The sequence below is a fragment of the Electrophorus electricus genome, chromosome 10, assembly GCF_013358815.1.
Source record: "Electrophorus electricus isolate fEleEle1 chromosome 10, fEleEle1.pri, whole genome shotgun sequence".
NCBI classification, from domain to species: domain Eukaryota; kingdom Metazoa; phylum Chordata; class Actinopteri; order Gymnotiformes; family Gymnotidae; genus Electrophorus; species Electrophorus electricus.
In genome coordinates this window covers 12,478,743-12,490,347 of record NC_049544.1, presented here as the reverse complement: position 1 = coordinate 12,490,347, position 11,605 = coordinate 12,478,743, and the positions used below count along the sequence as shown (strand labels likewise).

General features: G+C 37.9%; 2 protein-coding genes across 6 annotated transcripts in view; one reads left to right on the top strand and one right to left on the bottom strand.

Moving 5' to 3' along the window:
• Positions 1–1,223: 1,223 nt before the first annotated feature.
• LOC113586269 (transmembrane protein 74) overlaps positions 1,224–11,605 on the bottom strand; it is a 34,014-nt gene continuing 23,632 nt past the window's right edge. The window contains exons 1-2 of one of the 5 annotated variants that reach the window (XM_027024273.2): positions 2,864–3,070; positions 1,224–2,201 (exon numbers count right to left, since the gene is read on the bottom strand). In XM_027024273.2, coding sequence (XP_026880074.1) covers positions 1,301–2,149 — 849 coding nt within the window. In that variant the 5' untranslated portion in view covers positions 2,150–2,201; positions 2,864–3,070 and the 3' untranslated portion in view covers positions 1,224–1,300. Of the gene's footprint in view, positions 2,202–2,428; positions 2,543–2,863; positions 3,071–7,781; positions 7,848–9,437; positions 9,853–11,605 lie in introns of those variants that run through there. The other 4 variants (XM_027024274.2, XM_027024272.2, XR_003411594.2 and 1 more) reach the window with 4 other exon arrangements.
• trhra (thyrotropin-releasing hormone receptor a) lies at positions 6,043–8,411 on the top strand. Its single transcript, XM_027024270.2, has 2 exons — positions 6,043–7,020; positions 7,484–8,411. The coding sequence occupies exons 1-2, from the start codon at positions 6,238–6,240 to the stop codon at positions 7,910–7,912; spliced, it is 1,212 nt and encodes a 403-aa protein (XP_026880071.2). The 5' UTR covers positions 6,043–6,237; the 3' UTR covers positions 7,913–8,411.

Genomic DNA, 11,605 nt, shown 5'->3' with positions numbered 1-11,605 from the left:
TTTTATGTTACAGTGGTCATTCGAGCATGACTAATGAAAGTCAGTAATGTCACAAATGAATGCTAAAATACAGTTACAGCCAGCAGGCACTTACAAGAAGCTATCAGTCAGTTAACTTGTAAGCATTGCTAAATTAGCAGCATTTATAGAGACAACCATTTTATTCAGGTACTATGGCATGTATGTCTCCCTATGTTGCTATGTAACCTGGACAAGAAGTTCAACAATGATTATGTCAGCTGCCTCATAAAAGCACATGTTAAATTAAATAAAATAAACTACATGTGAAAACAATATTACTTTGAAAATCTGAACAAAGATATCTCGTCTTGTTTAGAAATAAAGCATAAATTGACAACTTCATTTGTTTTAATCACTTTTTTATATTAGTGATCATACAACAGGTTCACTGATTCATGTTTAGTTTTTTTTTTCTTCTATGATTTTAATGTAATATGTGGAGCTAATATTAATGTAGTCTATATGAGCATGCAGCATATTATATATGTTCTCATGAAACAGTGACTCAGGCTATACCATGCTTGAAAGACCACTTCATGTGACTGAGCAATTGGAGAAGATTTATGGATATAAACTCAAAACTACTAACAAATTTAGCAGCTGTCCATTTCCATGAAATATTAACAAATCAGCTTAGGCAAACTCTGTAAATTTCTGCCTGAGCTATATTTGCTAAGAAATTCAGAAATTGCATATCATGTTTAGGTCAAGAAGAGACACCCAGCAGCAAAAATCAGTTTCACAATTTACATCATCATACAATACATAAGAGTGTGGTGCTCCTCTGGATCTGGTACCTGGGTCACTAACTAGAGACATCTAGAAGACGTGGTCGTTGCTTTGAACATGGATGTGAGATGATGAATGTATTAAGGCAAGATATGTGTCATATTTTATGGCTTTCTACAAGAAGAAAGAAATCAAAAGCTGGGAGGGCCTGTAAGGGCAACAGCAGAAAAGATGTGGCGATGCATCACAAGGATGTGACAAGATTATGATATTGCATATTTGGGTTAATAGTTAGCTGTTATTTGTTCAATTAAAATGAAACTACCAATTAAACTATCAAATGTGTTACGTTTCCATTATATATATATATATATATATATATATATATATATATATATATATATATATATATATATATATATATATATATATATATATATATATAAATAACATTTTATGTTTATTAACTGAGATACAAGCTTTTTGGATTGCTGTAAAGTTGATGATGATTAAGTGGCCTTGGATAAATTCTTACAGGCAGAAATAACAGTCAGCTTATGTTGTTGCCATTCTCCTCAACAAAACTGTGTGCCGACGACCGACCGGGGCTTGGCTTTGGTCTAAAATTAATGGAGCCATACAACTTTGCTGAGTGCTTTGAATAGGCAAATGCCTTTCTTCTGTACATCTCACCTTTCCACATTGAAACCATTAGCAAAGTAGAAAGCACTATCCCGCCTAACGTAAGAAGACAAAGCCCAGCAATGACGCACCTATCCAGGTGCGCCCCTATCTGAGCGCTCTCGTTTTCGAGCCTTTCCATCTCTCGCGCGGACACGTTGTCTGGGTTTACTTTTACGCCACGGGGGACAGAATAGGATATAATCACTAGAGAAATCCCTGTCACTAGGAACGTGACAGCGCTGATAAATCCGTAATCCACTGTTCTTCCAGAGCTCTCCGACGCCAGGTCAGACATTAACGAAAGCTCATGAAATCCATCCAGTCGAAATTCGTTCGAAGAGTCAAGGCGCGACCCGTTGCGGAGGTTTTTCTCACTTGTATCCGGAGTGGCCAATCGCAAATTGACATTTTCATCGACATAAGTGAAAGAAGTCTCCAGTTCCTCGTCGCAGCACACTCTGACCTTCTCGGCTGGTTGTTGACAATGCTTGCCAGGCAGTCCTTTGATGGGAGCCGTCCTTGGTGCTGAATTACACTGTCCCTCGGAGATAGGCGCCTTGCGAGTGGGGCTGCATTCATGCTCCCTGGAAGACGTTTCTTCGCTTGTACTGTTTGACCTATGCACGTGTACAGCCATAGAAGCCCAATCAAGGACGTCCGGTGGATCAGGTCGTCGCCTTTCATGATCAACGTAAAGCAGCTCCACGGAGGCCATCAGATTCTCCACAGAACACTTTAATTTGCCACCGCATTAAGACACATCAAACCTACCAACACATAAAGCTGTATCATACAAAACAGCAAATCTCTCATGAAATGGTATAACAAACAACGTGAACATACTAAAACCCCCTTTTAAGATTAAACTGAGCCATGCTTTCAATTTAGCCTACTAGTTCGGAAAGACCATGTGATAACCAAAGTTAATCACTGTGTTCAAAAAAAGACTCATGGTCCCACTCTGAAAGGCGAATATAATTACTAATTAACTTACTACATCGGTATTTAAAACCCAGAGAAATCTCAAAACTCTTTAAAAGGCACATATAAAACGAGTGTAAGGAAGGCTAGGTTACACTCCCGCATAGAGCCACGAGGATTTGAAATAATCGCCAACAGCGTTAGCCTCTCATCTGAAAAAGCTAACATCTGGCTTCGGTAACGCCATAATTTTAAAACGATTACTTTACGGTCCCATACGTCAGGCACGTATTTGAAAAATAACACGGGCCGTTAGCTTCTGGCATACAAATACTTTTTTGCGTGTCAATGAGGAAGCAGATTTTAAAAATGCTGCATGCTACAGTGGAGAGAGAGAAACTAGACAACACAATAAACGTAAAACAGGCTGGTTTCTCAACACGCCTTTTCGACACAGGGTTTAAAATATTCAGTTGGTTATAAAATGTAATCGTTGTTCAGTAAATACCTTCTCCCTGGCCGAATGTGATAGCGTACCCGCAGCCCTGCATCGCGTGATTGCAAGAATGGCTTTGCGATGTCCCACCCACGCACAGCGTTAGCTGTCTCACACTGGTGCTAAAATGAACCCTCCGTAGATATTAGATCGCTTCATTACTGAGGGAAGTGCCCGGGGATTTAAAAAATATAGTGGAACTATGGGGCATGCAATGCTTAGCGTAAAGAAATATTATTAAAAGTCGTGCACGAAGATATAGGCTACCTGTTTTACACATATTAGCGGAGTTACTACATAATTTCGGACGTGACATCCATTTCCATGTTTGCTATACACCGAAAACCCCACCCAATGGAAAATCTGTTGGCTAGTTTTCATAAGAGTTGAAGATTACTGGTCAATCTGGTACAGGTCAGTCACTTCAGCCGAATATCCACCGAGGAATGCATAATTTACCGGCACAAATGAACCTTCTAGTAGCTTTATATAATACAAAACAAAGAAACACACAAACAAACAAAACAAATACAACCTCTTTGTGTAATAAGACAACGTGCATTACTGGCTATAGGCCAAATCCAGACATCAAGTTGAATAGGAGTATGCATTATTGAAGAAATTCAACATTGTGCTTGCTACTAATACTGAGAACGGCAACTTTCCATTCATCTGATGAATCAGTGAGAGAGGGAGGGTGGGAGAGTATATATATATATATATATATATATATATATATATATATATATATGTGTGTGTGTGTGTGTGTGTGTGTGTGTGTGTGTGTGTGTGTGTGTGTGTGTGTGTGCATATACAAATATTCAGTTTCAGATCAGCATAAGCACTGCAATATTATCCATGGATAAGTCCTGTATGAGAACCTCTTCATTTGAAGGGGTTTAAAATATTAAGGGCTAATGTACTGGAAAGAAAGTAGAATGGTTCAATTAGCCACATTAGCATGAATAACTCCGTGTGAGGCCTCGGGTTGTAGTCAGAGCGCCTAGTAGAAAAGTCTTTTAACAAAATGGCAGGATCCCCCACTTTTGTTTGTGCTGAGATGGAGGATCATTTTCTATGGCAGTCATGCAAGGTGATAGATTGGAATAGGCTTTCATCATTATGAAAATGAAAGCGCTTTGAGACTCAGTGAGCATTTCATTTATTCTCTTGAAAAGCAGGCTGCCAAGCTCTGAGTAGTCTGCTGGCATGGTTACTGATGGAAAACCTAACATCTTGGTTTTTAAAATGTACCTGAAATAAAATTCAATTACAAAATGAAAGAACCATACAAAAAAATTCCTGACTATAAATTATTCATAAGTGACCATAGCAAAAGCCTAAAATAACAGCCAAGTGACAGCCACAGCCATAGTCACACACAACCCCCTGCCCAGGCTCTCTAATTTGTGTAATATGAAATAATACTAATTCATCTCACTCCCTGTACAAAGTAAGTTCAGCAGAACTTGACATGTGCATGACTGCAGGCAAATTACGATATGTAAATTATATTTTTTTTATGCCTTTCCTTCCTCATGGTTAACCATATAAAACTTCAGTAAAAGCAGGCTTGGAAGCTTCTAGCCTGCTGAGAAGGCTTTCAAGTTTCTCTTAGACTTAATATGCCCACGACTCCCTTTACAAAATGCATTTTGGATCTGTCCGATGAAGTGAATATTCACTGCTACAATGAAATGAAAATCGCTCCCTTCATGAAAGAAAGAAATGTGCAGTAGATGTTTGCATTTGTATTATATTTTTGTGTAAAGCTTTCAAATATGCCAGTTAAAGACACTGTTCAGCACAGGTTTGTGGTACATTTACAGTGGTAGGCTATATTTGTTTATTACACAAACCTAATGTAATTTTGTGCAATTTGCTGTTATTTAAAGCAGTAGCTAGCTACACGAATATTAGAATTAAGTGAAAATATTCATGAGGCACTTTAAAAGACACTTAAGGCAGAAAGGGGGGGTCCACAAGATGGCAGTGTAACATCACTGTCTGTCACCATCACTGTAACAAATTGTGCACGTTCCCTACACATAAATGCAGTGCCTGCCTCCGTGACATGAATTACAACTGGTTTCTTCATATCTTATCTTAAATTGCAGTGACTTTCACAAGTTAGGTGTAGCGGTGACTTCCCCTTGACTTTTCCAGCTCTGGCAGCTTCAGTGCTGGCATAAATGGTGTTCTCCATGAACTGAGATACTCACAGCCTGCTATCATTATGCTACTGCTGATAAAATAGAAGCCAATATTGACACAGAAATTATTTTTCTGATCCAAATGCATTATGTAAAATGCATATCACTGCCAAACTGTTTAAAACAAACAAAATGTTGGTGCTGTAGAAACTCAAGACCATGAAAAAAGAGCATTTATGTTTTATGTGTCTTATGAACTTATGCATTGTTTAACTCACGAGGTGTAACACTAATTGTAGTTTTTTTTAATGTCTTATCTTATGTTTGAGGGCAAATGCAGTATTCTATAGGCTCCTGTGTGCAAACCCACTGCTCTGTGGACTGTTTTTGCTATTCAAACATGCCAGGTTTGTTACGTTGTTCATTGAGTAGTTCCAGTTCCATTACATTTTTAATATTAAAGCAAAATAAAAAATAACAGTTTATCTCACATTTCAGGGTCATTCCACTCAAAATCCATTATTTAATAAGCTATGACCTTTTTTTCTCCATGAAATGAGCTGCATGGCATTCAGATGATGGTTTTACGCTCTCTGCAGGTGGAAACTAGGTAGCAGGGAATATGCTCCCATGCGACTTAATAATGTTTAACGATCAAAAGGCAAAACTGTTAAAGTCCTGAATCCAAGATGCACTTTACAGAACAGTGAGGGATAGTGAAGGCATCCATACGCTACACAAGCACTGTAAGATAACTGTTAAAACCACATAAGTCTTGGTCAATTTAGGTCAAATTCCTTCAAACAAATTATTCTACAGACCTTTTTTGTCAGTGACTAGAATTACATATATGAACGCTGTTAACGTGATTAGTGGACATCATACAGCAGTCCGCTACTCAAAACTGTGGGTGTATTTCTCAGTCCTGCCTGCAATAACACCACGCGCTGCATAGCCTACCCCACTAACGGTCTCTCTTCGTTTTAGGGCTATTGGGAGCTCAGTAAAATTACATTATCCTCTCGACCCTCGGTGGATACCGCCTCTGTACACGCACGTCAGAGTGGACTTTTTCCCTCCGGTCACACAAAATCTGGAAATAGTAACTTTATGGACATTTTACTTTCTTTAGCCTGTCTCAATGATGGAACGTCGCTTTTTCATTTGATCAATCTGGGGTAAAAAAACAAAACAAAACATTTTTGCCCATTGAACGAAGGAGTGGGGTGAAGCATGGAGAATATTACATTATTTCCAGATAATCAGACTCGAGGCACATGGGCCGATTACAGTGTCGAGTACAAAGTTGTGAGCATATTACTGGTGATAGTAATTTGCGGAACTGGAATTGTAGGTAACGTTATGGTGATCCTCGTAGTCTTAACTACTAAACATATGCGGACACCCACAAACTGCTACTTAGTGAGCTTGGCAGTCGCTGACCTTATAGTACTAACGGCAGCGGGGTTGCCTAACATCACCGACAGTCTGTTTGCCGGACAATGGGTTTACGGATATGCCGGTTGTCTTTCTATAACATACCTTCAGTATTTGGGTATTAATGCATCCTCATGCTCCATTACTGCTTTCACCATTGAGAGGTACATCGCTATTTGTCATCCGATTAAGGCGCAGTTTCTGTGCACTCTCTCGAGAGCTAAAAAGATAATTGTTTTGGTTTGGACTTTTACCACCTTGTACTGTGTTATGTGGTTTTGTCTTTCTGACATAGAAAAACAAGTTTACGACAACGTCACCTTAATCATATGCGCTTACAAAGTGTCGAGAAAATTGTACATGCCGATATACTTTACAGATTTTGCCTTGTTTTATGTTATTCCGCTTATGCTGGCCACCGTTCTATATGGACTGATAGCGAGAATTCTTTTTCTCAACCCACTCCCCTCGGATCCCAAGGAAAATACAAAAACGTGGAAAAAAGCTTCATGCGCAGGGAACAAAAAACATCTATCCAAAAACTCTTCCTTCAGCACAACAACAACCTCGCGGAGGCAGGTATGTGATATTTATTTTTCTCAATTGCATTAAAACTTACACTAAGAATACACGATTGTAGATTTGAGTTTTCGGTGATAAAAGGAAAGTCGAAGGGTGCGTTACTATAGGCTAACCTTTAAATGACTAGTCAGTTAACTGCCAATAAACAGTCGTGAAGCGCAAACAAAAAACCTTTTGAATGTTGACTTTGTAAATATCATTCATTATGTAATGTGCTATTGGCCTAGTTATGGCCTAACGACGACCCATAGACTCTATACCCGGAGTAAACCATTGTATAATGTCAATAGAATTATTTTAAACGTGGATTTGTAAAAAAATAAAAATAAAAAAATAAAAAAAAAATAAAAAGAAAGAAAGAAAGAAAGAAAGAAAGAAAGAAAGAAAGAAAGAAAGAAAGAAAAAGAAACATTAAAATCAGGTGAGCAGATTTTGTTTCAGACTTTTATTTGTGGTGCAGGTAACGAAGATGCTGGTAGTTGTGGTGATCCTCTTTGCGCTACTGTGGATGCCCTATCGCACGCTGGTGGTTGTCAACTCCTTCCTACCGAAGCCCTATCTGAGCAGCTGGTTTTTGCTCTTCTGTCGACTCTGCATTTATCTTAATAGCGCCATCAATCCTGTCATATACAACGTCATGTCTCAAAAGTTCCGAGCCGCTTTTCGGAAGCTGTGCCAGTGCGGAGCGCAGCGCTCGGAGAAGCCTCCGGCGTACAGCGCGGCACTGACTTACAGTGTAATCAAGGAGACGTCGAATGGGGAGAGCCCAGATCACTACACCACGGAAATGGAAGAGATGCAGGGGGCTTCCGAAGACTTCTTGCCTGGAAAGAAGAGGGTTTCGTTCAAGGAGCCCTCATTGTCTAAAAGAATTATAGCGACTGCCTAGGTCCATGGGAGAGGGGAGCGTTGGTTTGACCACTTCATAAAAGTGGCCATATATTTACAGTGGTGCCTCGGTAGGAACTAGGCTAATGACGTGTTCGTTAACCCAGCTTCTCCAATCTACACTTCAAGACATAGTTTTGAAGAAAGTAGCAAAAAGGAGGCTTAATTGAATAGAATGGTTTGCATCCAAACTGTTTCAATGTCAAAGCCATGTAGTTGGTGTCTGGTTAAGTGAGAAGGCCAAGAAGACAAACATCAAGCCTCCAGTTGTCCTGCCCAAAAGATTTACAACCTCGTGCTCAGAGCACAACCCACATTGGTTAATATAGCTACTGCACAGTATATCTTTGTTAAAGCACCATCCCCAAGAGACTTGTTACATTAATGGGTTTCTCATTGGTTTGCTCTAGTCACTGTGGAAATGTGTGGCCTACAGTTATTGAGCCTATATCCTAGGTATTATTTATTTAGTGTTTTTATAGCCATAAATTCTTCAGTCTATAAGGCTTTAAATTGTAAAAAAAAAAAAAAAAAAAAAAAAAAAAAAAAGTTATGTACACTAAAGGAGGGCTCAGTACAAGCACAGGCTTTGTGTGTGTGTGTGTGTTTATAACCAAAAACAGTTGATCAGTTGTGTTTACCAATATAACTACAGAAGCAGAGAAACATTTGAATAAACATTTTCACATAAAATCTTTGCAATTTAAGGTATAGATTTTCTTCAGTTTCCTTCAGAATGATAGGAAGAATCATCATCTCAACACTACTTCCTGTTATATTGTTATGGTATATTAGTGAAAAAGTTCAACATTCTCTTTTGACTGGGATTTGTGTAGTATTACATATAGTCAGCTGATGTGTAATGCAAGTTTTTTGATCCAGGATGTGGCTTTTGATGTAGTATTCATTACAATACTTCATGTAAACTGGTTCAGAAAATGTGAAGAATAAAAATGATTCACTCTGAAAAATAGTGAAAGTGATGTAAAATGTATAAAATGTAAAATGGATACCTGCTCCCTGCACAGACTTTGGAAATGATTAAGAATTTATTGTAGTCTGTCAAACTTTTGTAGTCCATAAGGTGATTTTTTTGTAGTCCATTTCTTGCTGTTGTAATGCTGTGTATTTATATTTTGTAAAGTTGTGCCTTGTCTTGAATAAATTGGTAGCATGCAGAGATTTTCAGGACTCCTGAAATATCGTATTCTGTCCAATTTCATACTGTAACTATTTCAAATTAACTACTTGTTCAAATTAACTACTTGAACTTCTCAATGAGTACAGTGTAAAAGTGATAGTCATAACTAATGAGTGATAATTCATTCAGTCTGATATGATGAAAGGCCTGAATCTCCACAACCTATCTATCTAAATAAATAAATAAATAAATAGTGACAAAACTGCATGTGCTTCTCACACAAACCCATATTTTAAGGAAACCCAGAAAATATACTGGAAAAGACAGTGAAAATAAGTTCTCAGTTTGTAATTCAAGGCACTATGCAGTCCCCTTACAATGACACCAGAGGAGAAGAAACTGGTCACACTGGCTAGGGGCTGAAGAATCAGGAGGCTGGATAGTTTGTGCTGACCTCATCAATTTAAAACCATAAGTAATCATAACAGACATACAGACAGCCCAAACAAATGAATGCTAGCAGAATTTACAGAATGTACAATAAGGAATATTTTTCTATGCACATGTCAGATATTATATTTAGCCTTTAAACATTTGTCTCAACCATCTCATAAATATCAATGACAAAAATCAATTGCAGTAGTTCACAGTGATGGCAATGTGACAACTTGAAAGATTAGTTGACCTCACAAGCAATACAAAAAAATCCATCAAGGTGGCACTACCTCTCAAAGTGCCCTCAAATAAATCAGGCAACACTGAAGGCAACTAGAATCACACTAGCACAATTTCCTGGCAACCTGTGGAAAAATACAGAATCTGAATAATTATTGCAGTTATTAGAAAAAAAAGAAACATAATGCATCATGCATGGAACCTCTTGCAAACAGCTACAAATATTTTTCAATATTATCAATGACATTGACCAACTAATGTTTCCTGTATGGGTATGAGGCAAGAGAAAAACACATAGACAAATCTAACTTTAGTCCTTATGCCTGTTTGGGTGAGAAAGAGATGCTGATGAGAAAGGACTACGAATACCCACTAAAGTCCCTCATGTGGAATGGGCTTCTGCCTTCAACATGTTTAACTCTGGCACAGCTTCTGCTGTCCAGAATGCAAAGAAAATTATGAATTCATCATTTATTCTTAACATAAAAAAACCTCCTTGAATTATATTTAGTTAACAAATATTAAGATGGATATTTTTTCTTTGTTGGTTCACTATTTTTCATTAATTAAGGCCCTTGTTTAACAGTTATATCAATCACATGGCTAAACCAAATGCAGCTTCTTATTTATTGTTCTATAATAGCTGGAAAACTGTCATCCATCAGCATCATGGGATATTCAGCACAATGAGAAACCCAAAGAAGGCTGTTTTTCAGGGAAAGCTTAGTTTCCACAGTAAATCAAAATAGATCTCCTCAAGGTCTGTTCACTCATTTAAGGGCTAACGTTAGATTAGCTGCCAGTAGTGAGACAGACTTTCTGAAAGAGAAACCTTTCTGAGTTTTGTTTGGTGATGTATTGCCAAACATGGGGGCTTAAGATCCAATAGTTAATTAAACACCTGAATGACATTAATAGTGATCAATACTGAGAAAATGTGTGATCTGTATCAATATAACACACTAAAATAACATCAAACTCTTAAATGAATGATTTAACCATTTTGCTGTAATAAACAACATGCACAAGTGTGAAACAGTGGTAATCTCCCTTATTAATTAAAATATCTCCACACTTCCCCTGGGGATAAAAAGGGTGTCTACGGTAGCAAATCAGTCTCAATAGTACATATTTCATATATACAAATCTACACACACACACACACACACACACACACACACACACACACACACACACACACACACACACACATACACAGAAACAGAAAAAATAGGCTGAAATTTACAACCCACCCCCCATCCCCGGAGTTATAATTTAAGCCTTAATATGGACAAAAAGGGGTATCTACAAATCATACTAGCAAATCATGGTCTCAATAGTACAAATTTCATATATACAAATCTACATGTACAAATCTACAAACACACACACAAACAGACACACACACACACACACACACACACACACACACACACACACACACACACACACACACACACACACACACACACACACACACACACAAAGAGAAAAAGAATTAGGCATTCAAAGCCCTCCAAGTTATCATTCAAGTCATTCCTACCTTCTGAGTAGAAGTTAATTACATTATAACAGAAAGAGACTTAAGCACAGTCTACTCAATGTATGGCAGTACAGTTTAAAGTAGAGTCCATCTTTAAGACCACACTAATGAAGAAAAAAAAACCAGGTAATCTAAGAACTGTATCAATGTACATACCTCTAAACATAATAACCAATAACGTCTTTAACTAATATTCTCCCTACTCTTATCTTGATTGGATTCAGGGGGCAGCTCTGGGTACCTCAATTCAACTGCTATGTTTGTGCTGCCTAATTTCTAACTCATAACCTAGGTAACACAACAGCCAATGAGTGATGCTCTTCCAGAAATCCATG

Bases quoted from the DNA above. Each gene is read 5' to 3' on its own strand.
- trhra (XM_027024270.2), top strand. From the start codon at position 6,238: ATGGAGAATATTACATTATTTCCAGATAATCAGACTCGAGGCACATGG. The intron at 7,021-7,483 runs GTATGTGATATT...TTTGTGGTGCAG, and splicing joins CAACAACCTCGCGGAGGCAG to GTAACGAAGATGCTGGTAGT.